The 19,616-nt window shown below is 50.7% G+C and overlaps 1 protein-coding gene across 1 annotated transcript; it reads right to left on the bottom strand.

Annotated features, from left to right (window-relative positions):
• Positions 1 to 8,183: 8,183 nt before the first annotated feature.
• On the bottom strand, positions 8,184 to 9,188 carry LOC135828856 (uncharacterized). The gene has a single exon (XM_065341596.1). The coding sequence runs from the start codon at positions 9,186 to 9,188 to the stop codon at positions 8,184 to 8,186; it is 1,005 nt and encodes a 334-aa protein (XP_065197668.1).
• Between the last annotated feature and the right edge of the window lie 10,428 nt (positions 9,189 to 19,616).

Below are 19,616 nucleotides of genomic sequence, written 5' to 3'. Positions count from 1 at the left end.
GCAGGGAGACCAGAAACGCCAACCGACCTTGCAGCCGGTCCTGTTTCTCGCGGCGAAACGTACACAAGGGAAGCAGACCTCCACAAGTACATTTTGTACCTGCCCTAAGGCTGCAGCTTCTCAGCACTCGCATTTGAACCTTACTCTGGCAATCATCTAACTCGAAGGTCGGGTTTATTCCGAATCCGTCATATTACTGGTACTAACGTTACTACTGCCTTCACTGTACTTGAATACTTTTGTAACTCGTATACTCTCAGCACTCAAAGCACAATCATACTTGTTGTTACGTAAGTAGTTATCCATAGTTCATTGTCTCACAAGGAGAAGAAGAAGACAAGGCAGTGCGAGTATGCGCACTGCTATCCATGCATTCCTACGGTGTACTATTTATGTGTATACAAATTAAGTGTCATAAAGTAGCCATGCTACACTATCCTCCTCCTACCAAAAATTCACGCCCTCGTGAATAGAAAAAGAAAACAGAAACATAAAAAATAAAAACTCAGAACATAGCAAAATTAGTAAACCGAGCAGGCAGTCCAGGATTGCGAGCGAGATGGGCTCTGACGACAGCGGACAACAAGTAGGGTCATGGTCGAGGGCTTGCAGAGTAAGCACCGTGAGGCATCAGACGCGAACCGAATGTTCCTTCTGATCCAACTGCATTAGCCGAGAACAAACGCATGGTACGACTAGTGCCAGAAACCTTCGGGAGGGCGAACAAATTTTCCACTCACCGCATTGTACCTGGGCAAACTGACCACTGAGAGGTCGACATTCACAGCTTTGGCAGCAGCCAACTCAGTTGCGGAGAGACCAGCAAGTACAGAAGTGGCGACATCCACAGACGCAGTTGTGGCAGAGGAACTAGCTTGCTCTGGCTGATTTGCGGGAGTCTCGAGATGGGAGGGTTGCACCTCCGGCAACAAGGAACGCAACAGACCATCTGCATTCAAGTACTGCCGACCCGGTCGGTGAACAGTAGTGAAGGTGTACTCAGCGAGTTGCTCCACCCATCGAGCTTTTCGACCGCGTGGTTCCTTCACGGACATCAGTGCGGTGAGGGCAGTGTCATCTGTGCGGGCAATAAAATGCCGACCAAGCAAATAGTGCCGGAACTGATTCGCGAAATGGACAAGGGCAAGCGTTTCCCGGTCTGAGGCATCATAATTCCTCTCTGCCTTCGTCAAGACCCGGCTGCCGAACGCAATGGGGCGTTCCTCGCCATCTTGCATTTGGCTGAGGACAGCTCCAATGGCCACCTTGCTTGCGTCAGTGTCCAAAATAAAGCCACCAGACGAAACAGAAAAGTCGGGATACGCCAACACGGGGGCTGTGGTCAGTGACCGCTTCATAGACGTCAACGCCGCATCACAACTCTTAGTCCATGTAAAGCTGGCACCCTTGCCTGCTAATACATTCAGTGGAGCGGAGCGCTGAGCAAAACCACGGATGAAGCGGCGGTAAAACCCGGCGTACTCCAGAAACACCTGTACACCTCGTACAGACTGGGGTACGCCCCACTTCACAATAGCCTCAACCCTGGTGGGATCCGGAGCCAAACCTTCAGCCGAAACTTCATGGCCAAGGAAGAGCACCTTCCGTTGGAAAAAAGAACATTTTTCCAAGTTTACCTTTAGTCCAGCAGCACGAACCCGGCCAAATACAGACTGCAGGATCTGGAGCTGTCCAGTGACGGTAGAGCTGGCATTCAATACACTGTTGAAAAACACTTGACAGATTGGTTGGTTAGGCACACTACATAAACCATGAAGCACCGCTTCCATTACACGGTGGAACGTCGCTGGACCATTTCTACAGCCAGACATAACCAAGAAATCACACAAACCCAACGGTGTCGTAACGGCAGTCTTTGCCGTATCGTCCTCGTGCTTAGGAACCTGCCAATATCCTGACGCTAAATCCAGGCAAGTGAACCATGAACAGCCAGAGAGGGAGTCCAATATGGCGTCAACACGTGGGATAGGATACGCATCTGGCTCCGCAATGCTGTTCAACTTGCGGTAGTCGATACATAACCGGAGAGATCCGTCCTTCATGGGAACGAGAACTATGGGCGACGCCCAGGGTCTAATGGACTCGGTGAGTATACCACAGGACAACAGACCATCCAGCAAAGCTTGCAAAGCGCGCGTAGGCTGCTTAACTGGCTGTATATCACCAGTACTACTACTATGTGGCAAAACATCACAAGGACCAAAATCACCCTCCTGCAAGAGAAACAAGTCATGATTCTCACGGAGAAGCTCTGTAAGTCTGTTCTTTTCAGGTACTGCCAGATGATTCCGAGACTCAACATACGTACGGATTATCTCGGCACGTTCAGGGGATAGCACAAACGGTTGCATATCCGCAACAGATGAATCAGCAGGATCATCATCCTCTCCAATCAAGTTATCGGGTACAGGAGATAATTCTGCAATATCAACATCTGTAGCAATTTGTACTGGGTAGTCAGAGTGATTCTCCAACACAACTACCGCACCGGACCTGCCAGGTCCAACCGTAACCACACTGGGGGTCACAGACACATCTGGAAACTTTAACAAGAATGAGTCCAGTGGAACAGCAACACAATCCACAGTGACAGATGCCTCTTGCACCGACTTGCACGGGACCAGCACGACATGGCCGGCAGGCAGAGTTAATTTACTACAAACAGTGACACGGGAATAGTACGTGCCCGGGTCTTCCTCAGAATTACTATCATTACTCCAAGAGTCAGATAGCGGGTCAGCGTCCGCCGCAACAACCGGACTGGGCTCTGATGGACCAACACTAGTAGCTTTCACGCCTAGCAGGACTGACAGATCATTAAAAGTTAGTGTGCCTTGAGCAATGTTCAATAATGCTCCATAGTCAAACAAGAAATCAGATCCCAATATCATATCACGGCGGATATCAGGAGACACTACAAATGTATGCAAGAATGAACGCTCTCCAATGCAGCATACAATATCCACAGCACCCAGAACCTGGAGTCCCTCACCATTAGCCGCACACAAACGGGGAGCAGCTTGCAAGGGCACATCACCATACGTGGACAAAAATGTTTGCTCATGCAACATAGAAACACAGGAACCAGAGTCAATTAACGCCGTTACACACTTGCCTTGAACATGGAGATCTAGCGTAGGGACTGACGATACAGCCTCGATACGTACTGCATCTGATGGCTCCTCGTGAACGACTGGGAGTTGTCCCACACCACCAGTCGTACTCAGTTTCCCGAGCGCCAAGGGTTGTGTGGGCAATCTAGAGCAAAATGGCCAGGTTGTCCACAACCACAACAAATCGGTGGTTCCACCTGACCACCACGACCATACGAATGTCCACGACCACTGCTACTACTATGAGGCTGATCAAATTCGAAACTTGCTCCTACAGGAACCTGTGTGCGTGGAGCAACAATTTCCAAACAGCTCAGTCTCTTTTCGAGGTCGGTCAACCTGCGATCAAGTTTCTCGAGCGCCTGAGCTAGTGGATCACGCACTCCGGTGTCATTAGACTGGTGCAACTCTGATGCACTGGCATGTTCGTCAGACGGTATCTTGAACGGACGAGGTCGAGGGGACCTGGTCTTCTTTCTGCCTTTGGACTTGCCCATCTCGATATCTCACTATCATATCAATGGCCCAAGCTACAAACATTTGTACAATGTAGTTCAAAAAAACTTTTGAAAAATGTTACAAAAAAAATTGACCTACACAAAACATTCTGGTTACGTCACACGGACCTACACGTGCACAGGACATGACGTCAACAGTGTACTTGCTAAGTATGCACGCACACTCACGTGCGCAAAATATTTTTGTGAAAATGTAGCCCTTTCTACACCAAACAAAACTGTTACTCATGCACAGCGAACGATCAGTCAAGGAGCAAAGAATGGAAAACGAGACGAAGGCTAGAATGATCAATACTAGTAATTAGAACTTAGTCTGTGGGCTGGTCTCCCGAGTAGCTGGAACTGGTCTCAGACTCTCTGGAACTTGTCGACTCTGCAACTTGTCTCTCCTGCGGAGGCGTCTTCCCAGCCGTGGACAAAACCGACGACTATTTTTCCGCTGCCACCATTGTAACTCGTATACTCTCAGCACTCAAAGCACAATCATACTTGTTGTTACGTAAGTAGTTATCCATAGTTCATTGTCTCACAAGGAGAAGAAGAAGACAAGGCAGTGCGAGTATGCGCACTGCTATCCATGCATTCCTACGGTGTACTATTTATGTGTATACAAATTAAGTGTCATAAAGTAGCCATGCTACACTTTCATCTCAAAAGTGGAAAGTCACGACCAAACAAAATTTAATAGCTGTTTGTGATGGTCACTGCACACAATGTGACAACTCATTTGCCGTCAAGGCTTTCTTTCTGTTTGAATCTCTCTACTGTACTGGGCCTTGTTGTTTGTGAGGTGGGCCTTGTCTGAAGCGCAATCCTACACAGTTGCGTCGGGCATGCCGCTCTAATCAGGCCCTCGGTCATGTGAGTGATCTTGCCCTCGGTCGCGACGCCCTCGGGGCTACGCCCCTTGGGCGTCGCGACCTCGGGCAAGATCACTCACAGACCTCGTCTGCTCGGGCCTGATGTATGGAATCGAGCATGAGTACGAGTTTGGAGGATAGCGGCTCCAATTACTATACTAATTCACCCACGAACACCAAGACTGTGAGAGTAGAAAATAGAGTACTTGTTGTTGTCAATCGAGTGGGGAAGAAGCAGAAAGGCAACGGCAGAGGAGAAAAATAAACAAGTCGGATAACTCAGTGTGTACAAATGCATGCCGTACGGGACTGGGTTGTACCGCAGAGTTCAAGGTTCATACGAAGGCGCGGCATGTGCAAGAAAATCGTATACGGGAAGACAACGCGAGTTACAAACATGGTGTACGCTGTGCTGTACACCTCCGCAAAAGCAAGTGTGACGCAAAAGGGAAAAACCTGAAAATCTATGGTAAACCAGACGAAACACAAATAATCCATAAAGCGCGCAGCGGGTTGCTACATCACTCCCCCGCCAGTGGACGAGAGGCACGATACGAACACGATAAACTCAGAGAATAGAGAGAAAACGAAAGAAGAAAACCAGAGTTATTAAGTACGACTGGGTAGTGAGCAATGACACAAAGAGAGTCAGGAGAGCAAGTGAGCAGGCTTAAGACGGTCTACAGAGACAACCTGCTCCTTGCCTTTCACCAGCACTTTAAAATATTTAGCACTGCGGCGAACAACAGGGTAGGGACCATCATAGGGTGGCTGAAGTGGCTTTCGAACTGCATCGCAGCGGATAAACACTTTAGCAGCAGATTGCAGATCAGCGGGCAGATGGATAGGAGTAGAGTCGGACACCTGGCGAACAGGCAGTGGCTGCAAGCGGTGCAGGGCGTTAGCAAGACGAGCGACATAATCGGCTCCACCAGAGCGGATGGGAGCAGACGTGCCAGGGAAGAATTCACCTGGGAGCCGGAGACTAGTCCCATACACAAGCTCAGCGGCGGAACAATCAGTGTCAGTCTTCGTGGAGGAGCGGATACTGAGGAGGATCAACGGTAGTGATGTCAGCCAGTGGGTTGGACCATTGAGAGCTTTCAGTGACGACTTCAAGTGGCGGTGAAAGCGTTCCACCATACCATTCGATTGGGGATGGTAGGAGGTGGTGCGGGAGCGGTGACATCCAAGTAACTTCATCAGTTCTGACCAGAGATTGGACTCGAACTGAGCGCCACGGTCCGACACAAGGGAGGACGGAACGCCAAATCGGGAAACCCAGCCATAGACGAAGGCAGCGGCTACTGTAGCGGCAGTTGAATCAGCAATAGGGAAGGCTTCTGGCCAGCGGGTGAAGCGGTCGATGCAGGTTAGCAGGTATGTATAACCCTGGCAGGTAGGCAGAGGGCCAACTAGGTCAACATGTACCTGTGCAAAGCGGTCGTCGGGTGGCAGAAACTGGCCAACCGGGCTTTTCACATGACGGAACACTTTGGCGCGCTGACACTGCTCACACGTGCGGGTCCAGGTGGTGATATCACGGTGCATGTGCGGCCAAACAAAACGAGCGGCAATGAGGCGGTTGCTGGCACGGATCCCAGGGTGACTAAGGCCATGAAGCGAGTCAAAGACAGCACGGCGGAACTGCAGCGGTACAAACGGACGGGCGGGCAATGTTGCAGCATCGCACAGCACAGGAGCAGCAGAGTCAGGCAGAGCAAGAGACTGAAGACGCAAGGCAGAGTCAGGATGATTGAGATAAGACTGAGTTTCAGCATCAGCTTGTTGCGCAGCAGCGAGACTAGCAAAGTCAACAGCGGCAGGCGGCGAGACAGCTGAGACAGCAGAGACAGCAATACGAGACAAAGCATCCGCAACCGGATTGTGCTCACCCTTAACGAAACGAATGTCCGTGGTAAATTCTGCGATGAATGACAGCTGACGGAGGACACGGGGCGAGTGTGATGCTGTGGTGGTCTGCTTCAGAGCAAACGTCAACGGCTTGTGGTCCGTTAAGACGCGGAACACACGACCTTCGATGTAGTAGCGGAAGTGTTTGACAGCCAGATACACCGACAATAGCTCTCGGCCGAAGGTGCTATATCGGCGCTCGGTGTCAGACAACTTCTTGCTGAAGAAGGCCAGCGGTTGCCAGGAGCTGTGCACGTATTGTTGCAGTACAGCGCCCACACACAGGTCAGATGCGTCAGCCATTATGCAAATCGGCGCTTGCACACAGGGATGACAGAGCAGGGTAGCGGAGGCCAGAGCAGCTTTAGCGGCGAGAAATGCATCAGCAGCAGCTGGTGGCCAGACAAAATCAGGTGGCTTACGTGGCGGACGAGCAGACTGTTTGCCGACCTTGGTGCATAGCAGATCCGTTAGGGGCTGAACAATCTCCGCACAATGTGGGATGAAGCGTCGATAGTAGTTCAGCATCCCCAAGAACTTACGGAGCTGGGTCAGCGAGGTAGGTGCACAGAACTGCTGGATGGCGTCGACCCGACTGGCAGGAGGGCAGATTCCATCGGCAGACACAGTGTGGCTCAGGAACTCTACGGTGGGCACAGCAAATACGGACTTGGTGACATTAATGACGAGCCCATGCTTATCGAGGCGTTGCAGAACCTGCTCCACGTGGCTGAGGTGGGTGGACAGGTCTGGGCTGCCGACGAGCAAGTCATCAATATAGTCGAAGCTGCAGTCGAGGCCGGCGAGCACCTGATCCATAAATCGCTGGAAGGATTGTGCAGCGTTGCAAAGGCCAAACGGCATGCGCACAAACTCGAAGAGGCCAAATGGCGTCGTGACAGCAGTTTTTGCAATATCGGCGGGATCGACAGGGATTTGGTGGTATGCCCGGACCAGGTCGATCTTGGTGAAAACCTTGCAGCCGGCGAGTCGTACCGTAAAATCCTGTATGTGAGGAATTGGGTACCGATCTGGTTGAGTGGCCAGATTGAGGGCGCGGTAGTCGCCGCAAGGTCGCCAATCTCCGTTGGGTTTGGGGACCATGTGGAGTGGGCTGGCCCAGGGTGACTCGGATGGCCGGATGATGCCAAGGTCAAGCATGTGCTGAAATTCCTGCTTCGCCGCTGCCAAGCGTTCAGGAGCGAGGCGGCGTGGCTTGGCGAAAACAGGAGGTCCACTGGTGACGATGTGATGCGCCACGTTATGCAGAACGGGCCGATCAAACGCAGGAGGTTGCGTGACAGACTGATAGCGAGCCAGCATGGAGCGAATAGGCGGCGGCAAAGAGTCAGGCATTAACGCATGTACAGACGGCTGAGCGGAGGCAGAAACAGGCACAGAGATATGCAGTGAGGTGCGGGCATCCAGCAAGCGGCGGCTGTGCAGATCAACCTGCAGCTGGAAATTAGCCAGGAAATCTGCACCGAGAATGGGCTGCATAATGTCGGCCACGACAAACACCCACTGAAAACGGCGACGGAGACCAATGTCAATAGTCAGGGATCGCATCCCATAGGTGACAATGGTGCTGCCATTAGCTGCTCGTAGTGGTGGAGTGCCACGGCAACGGTGACGCTCCTGGGAGGTCGGCGGCACTACACTGACAGCGGCTCCGGTGTCCACCAAGAACTGCATCTTGGAGAGCCGATCACGGACGTGCAGGCGGCGACTTCCAGCTAGGCCAGACAAGGGTGCCACTACTTGCTGGCCTGCGCGTTTTCCTGCCGCTTGAAAGAGCAGGGGCTCCGGCAATGGCGAGCACGATCGCCGAATCGGTGGTGATAAAAGCACACGTCACGTGTTGGTGTGCTGGACCGGGAGTGCGAAGGTGTGCTGCTCCTACTTGTAGAACGACCACGGAAACGAGGCTCAGCAAGGGCGGACACTGCTGCAGTCAGTTCAGCAATTTGCCGCTCCAGGCGTGCCACAGTACTGTCCGGCATACTTGCTGCGGCGGGACGAAGAGCCATGATTGCGTTCGCTTCGGGCGAAACTGCCAAAATCCGGTCGGCCATGGTGGCCAGATCCTCCAGGGGCAGTGCCTCTGAGCTTGACGCGAGGATCAGGCGGGCTTTCTCTGGCAGCCGCTGGATGAACAACTCGCGGAACAGTCCGTCGTCCATTGTGTGGTCGTCCAGGAGTTGTTGCATCCGCCGCAACAGCTGTGTGGGCTTCCTGTCACCCAATTCTTCTTCGGAGAGGAGCAGGCGTATGCGGCGCTGCTCACTCAGCTGCGTACGCTGTATCAAGCGAGCTTTCAGCTGGTCAAACGGTGCATCCTCTGGCGGGTTGAGGATGAGGTCGCGTACCTCAGTGGCGAAATCAGCGCTCAAACTGCTGATGACATGGTGGAATTTCGTGGACTGCCTGCTGATATTCCTAGTCCGGAACAAACTTTCCACCACGCCGAACCAGACTTGTGGGTCGCTCGCGTAGTAAGGCGGTAGCTTTACCGCAGTAATGGCTGACACATCGGGACTGCCAGCACGGTGTGCGGGCGGGTCGGCGTTGGCAGCGACAAGAGTACCTGTGCCTTGTTCTGTCTCTGTGGACGAAGGCGCCTGCTTGGCGGCCAACCTGCTCGGTGTCCCTGTGCTCTTGGCGGCCAGCGCGGTCTCGGTGCGAGCTAGCAATTTGCTGCTACCGATAGGTGTGCTGGGCATGGGAGTGGCTTTAGCGTGGGCTGAGGTATCGCGCTCCATTACTACTACTAGTACTAGGCAGGGTCTTCAACCACACACGAACGAAAATTACTTGCAGCGAGAGTTCGGGATACCGGCACTTGGGCTACAACGCGGTAGCCTGATGCTGACCGGTTGTACGGGGTCACCAATTTGGAGGATAGCGGCTCCAATTACTATACTAATTCACCCACGAACACCAAGACTGTGAGAGTAGAAAATAGAGTACTTGTTGTTGTCAATCGAGTGGGGAAGAAGCAGAAAGGCAACGGCAGAGGAGAAAAATAAACAAGTCGGATAACTCAGTGTGTACAAATGCATGCCGTACGGGACTGGGTTGTACCGCAGAGTTCAAGGTTCATACGAAGGCGCGGCATGTGCAAGAAAATCGTATACGGGAAGACAACGCGAGTTACAAACATGGTGTACGCTGTGCTGTACACCTCCGCAAAAGCAAGTGTGACGCAAAAGGGAAAAACCTGAAAATCTATGGTAAACCAGACGAAACACAAATAATCCATAAAGCGCGCAGCGGGTTGCTACACGAGGACGAAAGTGCGGAATCGGAGCCCGACGCGCGCTAGCGCGGAGGGCTCCGATTCTAGCACTTGAGTCCGAGTACGAATGCTTTGATACCATTTCTGACATGCATTGCACGAACTACTTCGTACTACTAGTAGTACTACTACATGTAGTACTTCACACATACCTAGTACCTACTCAAGGCACGCACACTAGACCAGACAAGGAACACAACTAGTCGCCAGTTTAGTACTTCAGACATGTTACATAATGACTAATGTACACAGTCACAACACAGAGATAAAACAAGGGCGGTCTAGTCAGCTAAAAACCAGGTCAGTTCAGCTTCTCTTCTTCGCAGTGACTACAGCCTACAGCCTACAGGTGCAGGTGAACATTGCAGTTTGCACCAAACTGAGCTCCGGAAAAGTTGATGGTCTTCGTAGCTTTCTGCATCAGAGACCGTTGGTGAGTTGGGGATTGCACTGTTGGGTCACAAGTTGCGATGTACTCATCAATGTCGGGATCGTGGAACTCAGTCTGCTGCTGTGATCGCTGAACGCTCGTTGTTGGCGCTGTAAGAGCACGGGTAGCAGCATTGGTTGCAGTTGGAGACTCTCCATCCAGAACTGCAGCCATCTCTTTTCTCTTCTCTCTCAGGATTATGTATATCCAGCAAATGACCCGACGAAAAATATTTTCTATTAATTTTGTCACGTCACCAGCACGTGAATCATGTGAATGGCAGCAAAAGAAGTAACAATACAACCCACCATGATTATCGATATGAGCTCTGGAAATTTGAAAACAAGAAAGATACGGCGGGGTTGATGGGCCATCACTCAGCTCGCACGGTACCACTTCAGACTCATTCACTCTGCGTCTGACTTGCACTTGGCGGTGGCAAATAGTTTGAACGAAGTGTCCGTCGACTGTCTGGCTGGTCTTTCCCAGGAGAGAACAAGGATTCGGGAGGAAGTCGAAGCCAAACTTCCACGCAAATAAATAATTGCAGAATCTGATATTTTTTGAATTTTCCTTTGTGGGATCGATCAGATATCTAGCAGCAATACTTTGGTAGTACCGGTAGTAGTAGAGTTGTTTTAGATGTATCTGTAGTAGTAGTTACACTGAGTCAGTCGCTGGAACTGTTTGCCATTCCCAATCTTGCAATGGCTGATTCTGACGCCCGTGCCCGAGGACGTTGGTTCAGCGTTGCCTATTGGCGTATGGGATGTGCTGTTACTAGTGGCCTTCGGTGGATTCCTAGTTTACTATTTCTTCGTCCACAAGCGATCAAGCGACGAGGAGAAAATTCGCCATTTCAAATCGTGAGTGATGTCGATCGAAGCAACATTAATGATCTTGACCTCAGCGGCGGCAGACCACCTTCAGCACTTTAGCACGACACGCCGCCATTCAAAATACCATAACAATGTGCCTTCATAGTTCATACATTTCCTTCAAATTATGAACACACTAGCAGCACCACCGGCCAGCGTTGCCTGGCCTGCAGCTGGCCGAATGTGGGTACGTGAACAGCACACGTGCTCAGCACGTGGTGGCTAGACCGCTGAAGTACTGGTGAGCTCACCAGATCTGCACTGACTGCACTCTGCATCTGATCTGCAGTGAAGAGCGCATCGCACTTTTGTTCGTAAGTTTATGAATTTTTTGAGCCGCTTCATCCGCCACCAGGTGATGGACAACCCTGACCAGCCTCCCGAAGGCGTACCAGACGTCCCTCCTTCTCCTTCCAACGATGAAGAACCTCCCTCATAGATTTGCACCCTCCTGCGGAGCCCACGCTGCTTTGGCAGTGGCGGAGGGCCGCTTGCCGACGTAACCGTCGGAGATCATGAAATTTGCACCCTCCTGCGGAGCCCACGCTGCTTTGGCAGTGGCGGAGGCTCGCTTGCCGACGTAACCGTAACTGTCGGAGATCATCATGAACAATGGACTGACTAATTATTCACTTGTCCTGCTACACGATTCTGTGGCTGCTTCCGCTAGCTACACGATTCGCACTCTTCGCGTGCTCAGGGCAGCGCAGTAGGCCTTTAAATTTTGGTTTGAAATTTGCACCCTCCTGCGGAGTCCACGCTGCTTTGGCAGTGGCGGAGGCTCGCTTGCCGACGTAACCGTCGGAGATCATGAAATTTGCACCCTCCTGCGGAGCCCACGCTGCTTTGGCAGTGGCGCTTCGCGTGCTCAGGGCAGCGCTGCTCCGCACGCGCAGCGCTTCAGCGTGACACAAAAACACACGTCACAGGTGCCTCTTCTTTATAAGGAGCGTGACACACACACACACAGACACACGTCACAGGTGCCTCTTCTTTATAAGTAAAGATGTAGCATACGAACTACAGAATCCAGCGCAATGACATGTATTACAATACGGCTTTGGATAACAGAAAGTCTGGATATCGTAGGTACGAAAAATGTGCGCATTAGATGAAAAGGTTTATGATGCACTAATTCTATAGGAGTGGGATTTCTAAGAAACGAAGAACGTTAGCACCTCGGCAATTGTATGTAGATGCGTTTACATACGAGAGAGCTTGGAAGCTCAGGGCCCTACGCTATGCTTTGTTGCTTAGCTCATCGTGCGTGTTGTGGGAACTGATGGAAATGTTTCCTGGGACGACGCTGACTCTGCCGATCACGGGCGTTCTGGAGTCGACGGGATCTCTCTCCCGACGTTTCCTGTGACCGGCGCTGACTCGCCCGTTCCCGCCTATTTTGGGGACGACGGGATCTCTCTTCCAAAGTATATATATATGTTTTTGCTGACGCATCCTATCACCTATTCGGCAACTAACATCCATTCTAATATCACTTCCTCCTCGTCTTCCTATTTCTTTCCAGAAAGTCTCCCTATACATCAGGGAGTCGTACTGTATTGACAGCTACGCTAACGGGTCACGCCGCGCTCCACCCAAGCATGGGTATGATGAGGGACAGTGGCAACAGAAACAAAAACAGCAAGCAGAGAGAGATAGCAAGAGAAAGACAGCGATAGTAGTACATCTGGTGTGCGACGTATAGAAAAAAGAGATGCGCACAAAAAAGGAAACAATAATTATTTTTGCAGTTCCGAAACAATCAACCATGTGATGGAGTGTGGGCACCCAAAGTCCCACCTGGACTCCACTGGAAGAACATCCCACGCAGGGATATCAGCGATAGGCCAAGCGTTGAAGAACAGCCATGAGGACACATCGTCTAGGAGTCCACCGCGCTCGAACTGCAATTGCAGGTTCAAACAATTTCCCACGCGTCGTCAGGCAGCGTAACTCTTCTCCCTGCATCACCATCCATCTCCAGCAACCGTCTCCACTCACAGCTCATGCCTCTGCCACCACTGTACTCCTCCGAGCTTCGCAGTTTGAAACCATTCGGGGGTCCGCTACACCACCGCGAATGGAGAGACGAGGACGACAACGGTCGTGACTGAAAAGACACTGCCTTGGCGACCGCGTCGCGGAACCCTCGCCCCAGCAAATTCAGAAACACGCCAGGGGCGACTCTGGTGGACCTAGAGCCACCCCCTTGGCAAGACTAGTACATGTAAGAGGAACGACTGAAAACTGAGATAAAACGGAGCTACAAAAAGTGCAACCGTCCCCTGCAAGCACAGTTACAACACACAGGGGGTCGTATACATGTACATAATACGACCAATATTGTGGCCAGCTGTTTGTGGCCAGCTAGCTGTGTTTGATGGTACGGTACGGTACGGGACCGATACGGGAGCCAGCAAATGGCCAGCTGTGTTTGATGGTGCGGTACGGGACAGATACGGGATAGCGTCAGGCATGACACAAACAAACAAACAAACAAACACCAAATTAAAGCTGTGTGGACCCTGGCTAGCGCCAGACGTTACTGAAGTAACGTCTTCTGCATAGCTACGGGAATAAGGTTTATTGGTCTGTGATGCACACAGCCCGAGATATCCTGCGCCACAGATCGGCCGTTGGGCTGAAACATGATGAAGTTTTGCTATCTAAGATCCACCTGGAGTATAGGTATCGCCTTCCTCCTCTCGGGCTCGGTCTGCAAATCTCTTCCTGATTGCGCGTCTCCTCTTCCTGGATGACCTCTCATCTTCACTTGACTTTCGCCTCCTATGGTATGCTCTATCATCATCAAACTTCTTCGGGAAGCGAAGAGAGGATGGAGACACGTTGCACCCAGATGCGGCCAGCACGGCAGAGACTTTCTCGTAGCCCTCGTTGAAGGTCACCACAGCTAAATGCACGGCCGTTTTGACAACCCGCTTGCTGCAAAATGACTCGTTGGGACACACGGTCCAGATGAGTCCATTCAGTGACTCGTTTGCATTCTGTGTAGCAGACCTCTCACATCTCCGCAGCAAGGTATCGGCCGTCAAGCGTTCGTACACCGGCTTCACTTCGTTAAGGACAGCTTTGGGCAGCGCATCGTGATGCGAATACTTTGGCCCACCAGCTTCCTCTCTTCTCCAACCACACCATGACTGTGATCGGGGTGGGCAATACTCATGGTGGGGGTGGTCGGCGGTTGAGCCGCTGTGACGGAAAGAAGCCCAAATCGATCGCTTCATTTCGGCGATGCTTCCAGCGTGCTGTTTTATGGAGTTTCCATAATAATGTTGCAGTGAATCCATTCGCTTGTCAGTTAGCCGGCCGCGTCCACCAATCGGCTTCCCATCGCTGAGCTTCTGTTTGCCGAGACGTTGTCTGATGCCCCTCAGGTTTTCGCCAACGTGGCCGACGGATTCTTCCTTCTCAATATTGACGTCACCATACGGCTTCATTGCGGAAACAGCGGTGTAGCCCTTGCTATCACCGTCGCCTATGTATGACGTGTACTGGAGCTTGTTGGTCTCTTCAGACCTCGCCCAGAGCAGTTTCACAGCTTCCGTCTCCATGGCGGGTGCTGACACAGTAGTGTCAATCTGACAGTCACTGCGGTGCTCCGTCAGCCATGCATCGAATTCTGCCTTCTGCCTATCTTGCAGCTTGCGCTTCCACACTTTGCAGAAATTGCGGTGCTTGGATAGCACTTGCACATCCAAAACCTTGTTGTTGAACCCGATGACGGTCTGTACGCCATACAGCGAAGAGTATCCCCGCCGCATCCATGTACCGCCGGTGCTCACGACAACTCTCTCTGGATGTCCCTCTTCTTTGTCTTCTGCGGCTTTCAGGAGTTCGTCAGCACGACCTCTCATACTGTCAGTGCCAACTTCAACCGCTGCATCACGCAACGCTTCGGTGTGACTCTGGAAAGGATCTTTCCTTACAGGTTCAGGCAGATCCATGACAGCACAGAATTTTCTCAGGGACTCTCTTCCTTTGCCAATCACTCGCATGGCAATTGCAGACTGTCGGTTGATTTCGAAATATCGTCTTGGTGCGTTCTTCTTGGTGAGCGGTCCCTCGAACGCAATGCCACAATTGCTACATAATAGCTGAACCGATGACGCCAGACCTTGGCGATGAGTCTCACGTAACTGCAGTGACCCAGATTTGCATTTCGAACAAACACATGACGACTCATAGTTCGAAGACAGTCAATGTGAGCAAATCGATTGCCACTGCGCCACTCGGGATCATCAGAGTCACTGTCCTCCCCTGACTCATCCTCAGACTCCGATGACGAGCTAAGTAGGCCAATGTCAGAATCATCTGATCCGCTCGCCAACAATTCAAGTGAAAGATCGTCACCTTGAATTTCGAAATTGTCATCGCAAATTTCGTGGCGGCGCCTCTTTCTTCGATCCATGGGATAGACGACGTTTCTTAGGCCTACTCAAGCGCTTACCACTACTTTTATTACCCATCGCTGTGTGAGTCGTCAAACTGATGCAAGTGAACACAAGTATTACCAAAGAACAATGAAATGTCGCTGTACAAGAGAAAATCACATTCAAAGTCGTTGTTCCTTGATACGTGACGTAGCCTGTCACGCAGCCCAGCTCAGAACAACCGAAGAAAATCACCATGACAAAAAAGCCGATCGAAATCGGCAGGGTTGACGAAAAGCACAGAATAATACGGTGCGCTGACAATTGCACAATTTCCAAATTCGGAAATAGTTTCAATTGCATCAACTTACTTCACAACGGCATATCTCAGAAATGGCTGAACATTTTGTGCTCAAATTTTAAATCCAGATCCTGAGGCATTTATGCTTAGGTTAGGCACTCTTTCGGGTCCCAAAGCCCGAATTCGATTTTTGTCCCCTCTGAGGGTGGTCTGCCACCCTAGCTTGTGCATGTGAATGTTGCAGTTCTGTCCGGAATTCACGAAGGGCGCGTTTGGTTGGTACGAACTAGAACAGGATTCACCAGAACAGCGCGTTTGGTTGGGACCGCACCTGTTCTGGGTCGGCCAGAACATGTTCTGCTTGCTCCGGCCTCGAGGCCGGAGCAGACCGAGCAGTTTCACTTTTTCACAGTGAAACCTGGCGGGAACATCGATTTTGGTCCCAGATGATCACGTGCATACACTTTTGGGTTGGATTCGTCGTACCGTACAAAGTGACCATGGTGACCCATACACATTTTGAAGAATGCACCAAGTTTGGCACATTTTTCCACAAAAATGTGCTCGGTTTCTGGAGTACCGTTTGGTTGGCATGAGGCTGCTCCATGTGCACCAGCTGTTCGATCCTGTTCTAGATCGTACCAACCAAACGCACCCGAAGTCATAAAGCACAACCGTTCACAATTTTTTTTTTGCCAGGGAGCGAATGCACCAGAAATGGTGCATTCACTCCCTGGCAAAAAAAATTGAAACAAAGAAAAATGGTGGCACCTATGTACTGGGGATCGGGATGGCCCACGCCTGGTATAAAGCAGGGAGTCGTAAAATACCATTTTACGACTCCCTGGTATAAAGTAAACGTAAAAGAGAAAAAAAGTAGTACACTCAAACGTCTCTTATCCGGACGCCTCAGATACGGGCACGTCTCTCTACCGGGCACCTTCAGCTTGGGTTCCTATGGTAAAATGCTTCGAATTTGGGGGTTTGAACTTGTCAGCGCCTTCTGGGCTCAGCCTGGTCCCATAGCTCAGTGGTTAGAGCATTGCCGCACAAGCAGGGTCCCAGGTTCGAGTCAGTCCTGGTGGGTCTGGCGGTTTTTTCTCTTTTCAGGCAGTTCACTTCCCCAACTGATCTTTTGTATTTGAAGTTCTCCCAATCCGTTCAAAAATTAATCACTTTTCTTTCACTTCTGGTAGGGTCCAGAAACTGACCATGGTTGGTCAACTGGGGGAGGGAGAAAGACCCAAGTGCCATCAGTATGTGTGGCACGTGTTGTGAGCTGCCTTTGGAGTGAAGAACTTGTCAGCGCCTTCTGGGTTCAGCCTGGTCCCATCGCTCAGTGGTTAGAGCATTGCTCATGACAAGCAGGGTCCCAGGTTCGAGTCAGTCCTGGTGGGTCTGGCGGTTTTTTCTCTTTTCAGGCAGTTCACTTCCCCAACTGATCTTTTGTATTTGAAGTTCTCCCAATCCGTTCAAAAATTAATCACTTTTCTTTCACTTCTGGTAGGGTCCAGAAACTGACCGTGGTTGGTCCCCTGGGGGAGGGAGAAAGACCCCAGTGCCATCAGTATGTGTGGCACGTGTTGTGAGCTGCCTTTGGAGTGAAGAACTTGTCAGCGCCTTCTGGGTTCAGCCTGGTCCCATAGCTCAGTGGTTAGAGCATTGCTCATGACAAGCAGGGTCCCAGGTTCGAGTCAGTCCTGGTGGGTCTGGCGGTTTTTTCTCTTTTCAGGCAGTTCACTTCCCCAACTGATCCTTTGTATTTGAAGTTCTCCCGATCCGTTCAAAAATTATATATTATATTATTATCAATCTGCGGACAGAACTGTTTCGTCCTTTGTGGACTCGTCAGCGCAGCACAGAGGAAATGAGGCCGAACCTGATAGCAATGGAAATAAAAAATTTCCAATCAGGCCCGAACGTACCTTGCCAGAGTGCTCAAACTGACAAGTCAGTGAGCTCTGCATAACGCAAACAGCAAAGGCACTACCCCACGCAAGAGTGCTCAACTGCTACAAGAGCAGGAGCGAACTACTCAATCTGCGGACAGAACTGTTTCGTCCTTTGTGGACTCGTCAGCGCAGCACAGAGGAAATGAGGCCGAACCTGATAGGAATGGAAATACAAATTTCCAACCAGGCCCGAACGTACCTTGCCAGAGTGCTCAAACTGACAAGTCAGTGAGCTCTGCATATATTGTTATTATATATACATGAACCCACAACTCAATATGTATGTCAAAATGCTCTCATGGTCACCATGGTCACGCAGAGTTGCGGTATGGACCTTAGACACACATTTTACGGACACTGAACTGACCGGCACAGCCTGCTCATGCAAACTGAACTGACCAGTACAATGTACAGTGAACTTCGAATTACACTTTGCTAGCTTCGAATTATCAGCACAAATCCCACACATTTTCTATGTAAGTGGAATCTGTGGGACTTCGAATTAACCGTACATGTCCAGTTCGAGGTTCGAATTATCAGAATTTTTATGTGGGAATCGTATTGATAGAAATCGGTCCTGGAAAACTTTCTCGGTATGTTCGAATTAAGCCATATTCGAATTATCAGGATTCCACCTGTATTGTGAAAAGAAGAAGGACAAAATGTTACGAGTTATGACTAACTGTCCACCAACGTAACCAGATCTTATACAGTCAGCGAGTGCGACAAAATGGCACAAAACTGACAAGGAGTACTGAGACATTCGGCGACCTGTTGCTTTGCGTCGTCGAGTTGTAGTAAGGCCGGTATGTCCAATAGTCTTGCTAGTTTCGTCATCATCCAGTAACTTTCGGCATTCTTTGTTGCCGTGATGCGTAGCTCGTGCTCTTCTTCGTTGCGCTTTCCTTCCCCTCTTGAACCTTTCCGAACCTGAGCCTTCCAAGTTGGAAGGTTGTTGGCTTGTGCCTTGGATAAGTGTTGGAGCTAGGTGTCAGGTCGCCGAATGTCTCAGTACTCCATGTCAGTTTTGTGCCATTTTGTCGCACTCGCTAACTGTATAAGATCTGGTTACGTTGGTGGACAGTTAGTCATAACTCGTAACATTTTGTCCTTCTTCTTTCCACAATAATTTAATTGGCTCACCATCCGAGTTAAATATTGGTACTACTTCGAAGTAGAAAGATGTCGACTGCCTTTCCTTGGCAAAAGACCAGCTCTGTACAGACAACATGGACTGTGGACCCGGGCAGACTGAGCGCCAGGAGACTATATAGCAGGATCAGCTGTTCCCCGTAGTTTCCAGTGGTTTCGGATTTAGCCCAAACAAGAGGTACCAAGATGATGCAATGTTGTTACTTCAAAGGATGAAGGGGTGGCACAAAAGGCATTTGGTAATAATGTAAGTATGGCGGGACCAGGGAGGCAACCGTTACATACAATCTACATGTATGTAACGCAATGTCATTGTGTTAGCTGGCAAACGGCATGCTAGGGACGTTGAGTAGAATCTGAAGGTCCGATGCAAAGAAGGAGCTAATTCGTAATCGATCTGACATATCCGCGCGTCACTAGCCTCTGTGTCGAATACGAGCTACCGCAATTGGCACGTCTTCCACTATGGGCTTTATCTAGCTAGCAAAGACTAAATGGCGGATTGAAAAACCAAGCATGCAGGCAACAGCTACCTTAACCGTTGTTGACTTAGGCCGTCTAGACGGTACCAATGATCTATCTCCCTTTCAGCTGTGAGTGTAAATCCCCCCCCCCCCCCACACACACACACTCAGAAGCAAAGGCGACGAGAGAGACGAGAAGAGCATGCACCACCGCCCTAACAATGTCCAGCTCATTGAAACAAGTCAGAAGAGGCCTGTACCACCTCTTGCCCCCTGTGGTCAGAATTGACTATGGGCTATATTCACCTTCAGTACCGTGCCTAC

This window comes from Sycon ciliatum, chromosome 1 (assembly GCF_964019385.1).
Source record: "Sycon ciliatum chromosome 1, ocSycCili1.1, whole genome shotgun sequence".
NCBI lineage: Eukaryota > Metazoa > Porifera > Calcarea > Leucosolenida > Sycettidae > Sycon > Sycon ciliatum.
This window is presented reverse-complemented; position numbering and strand designations above follow the sequence as displayed.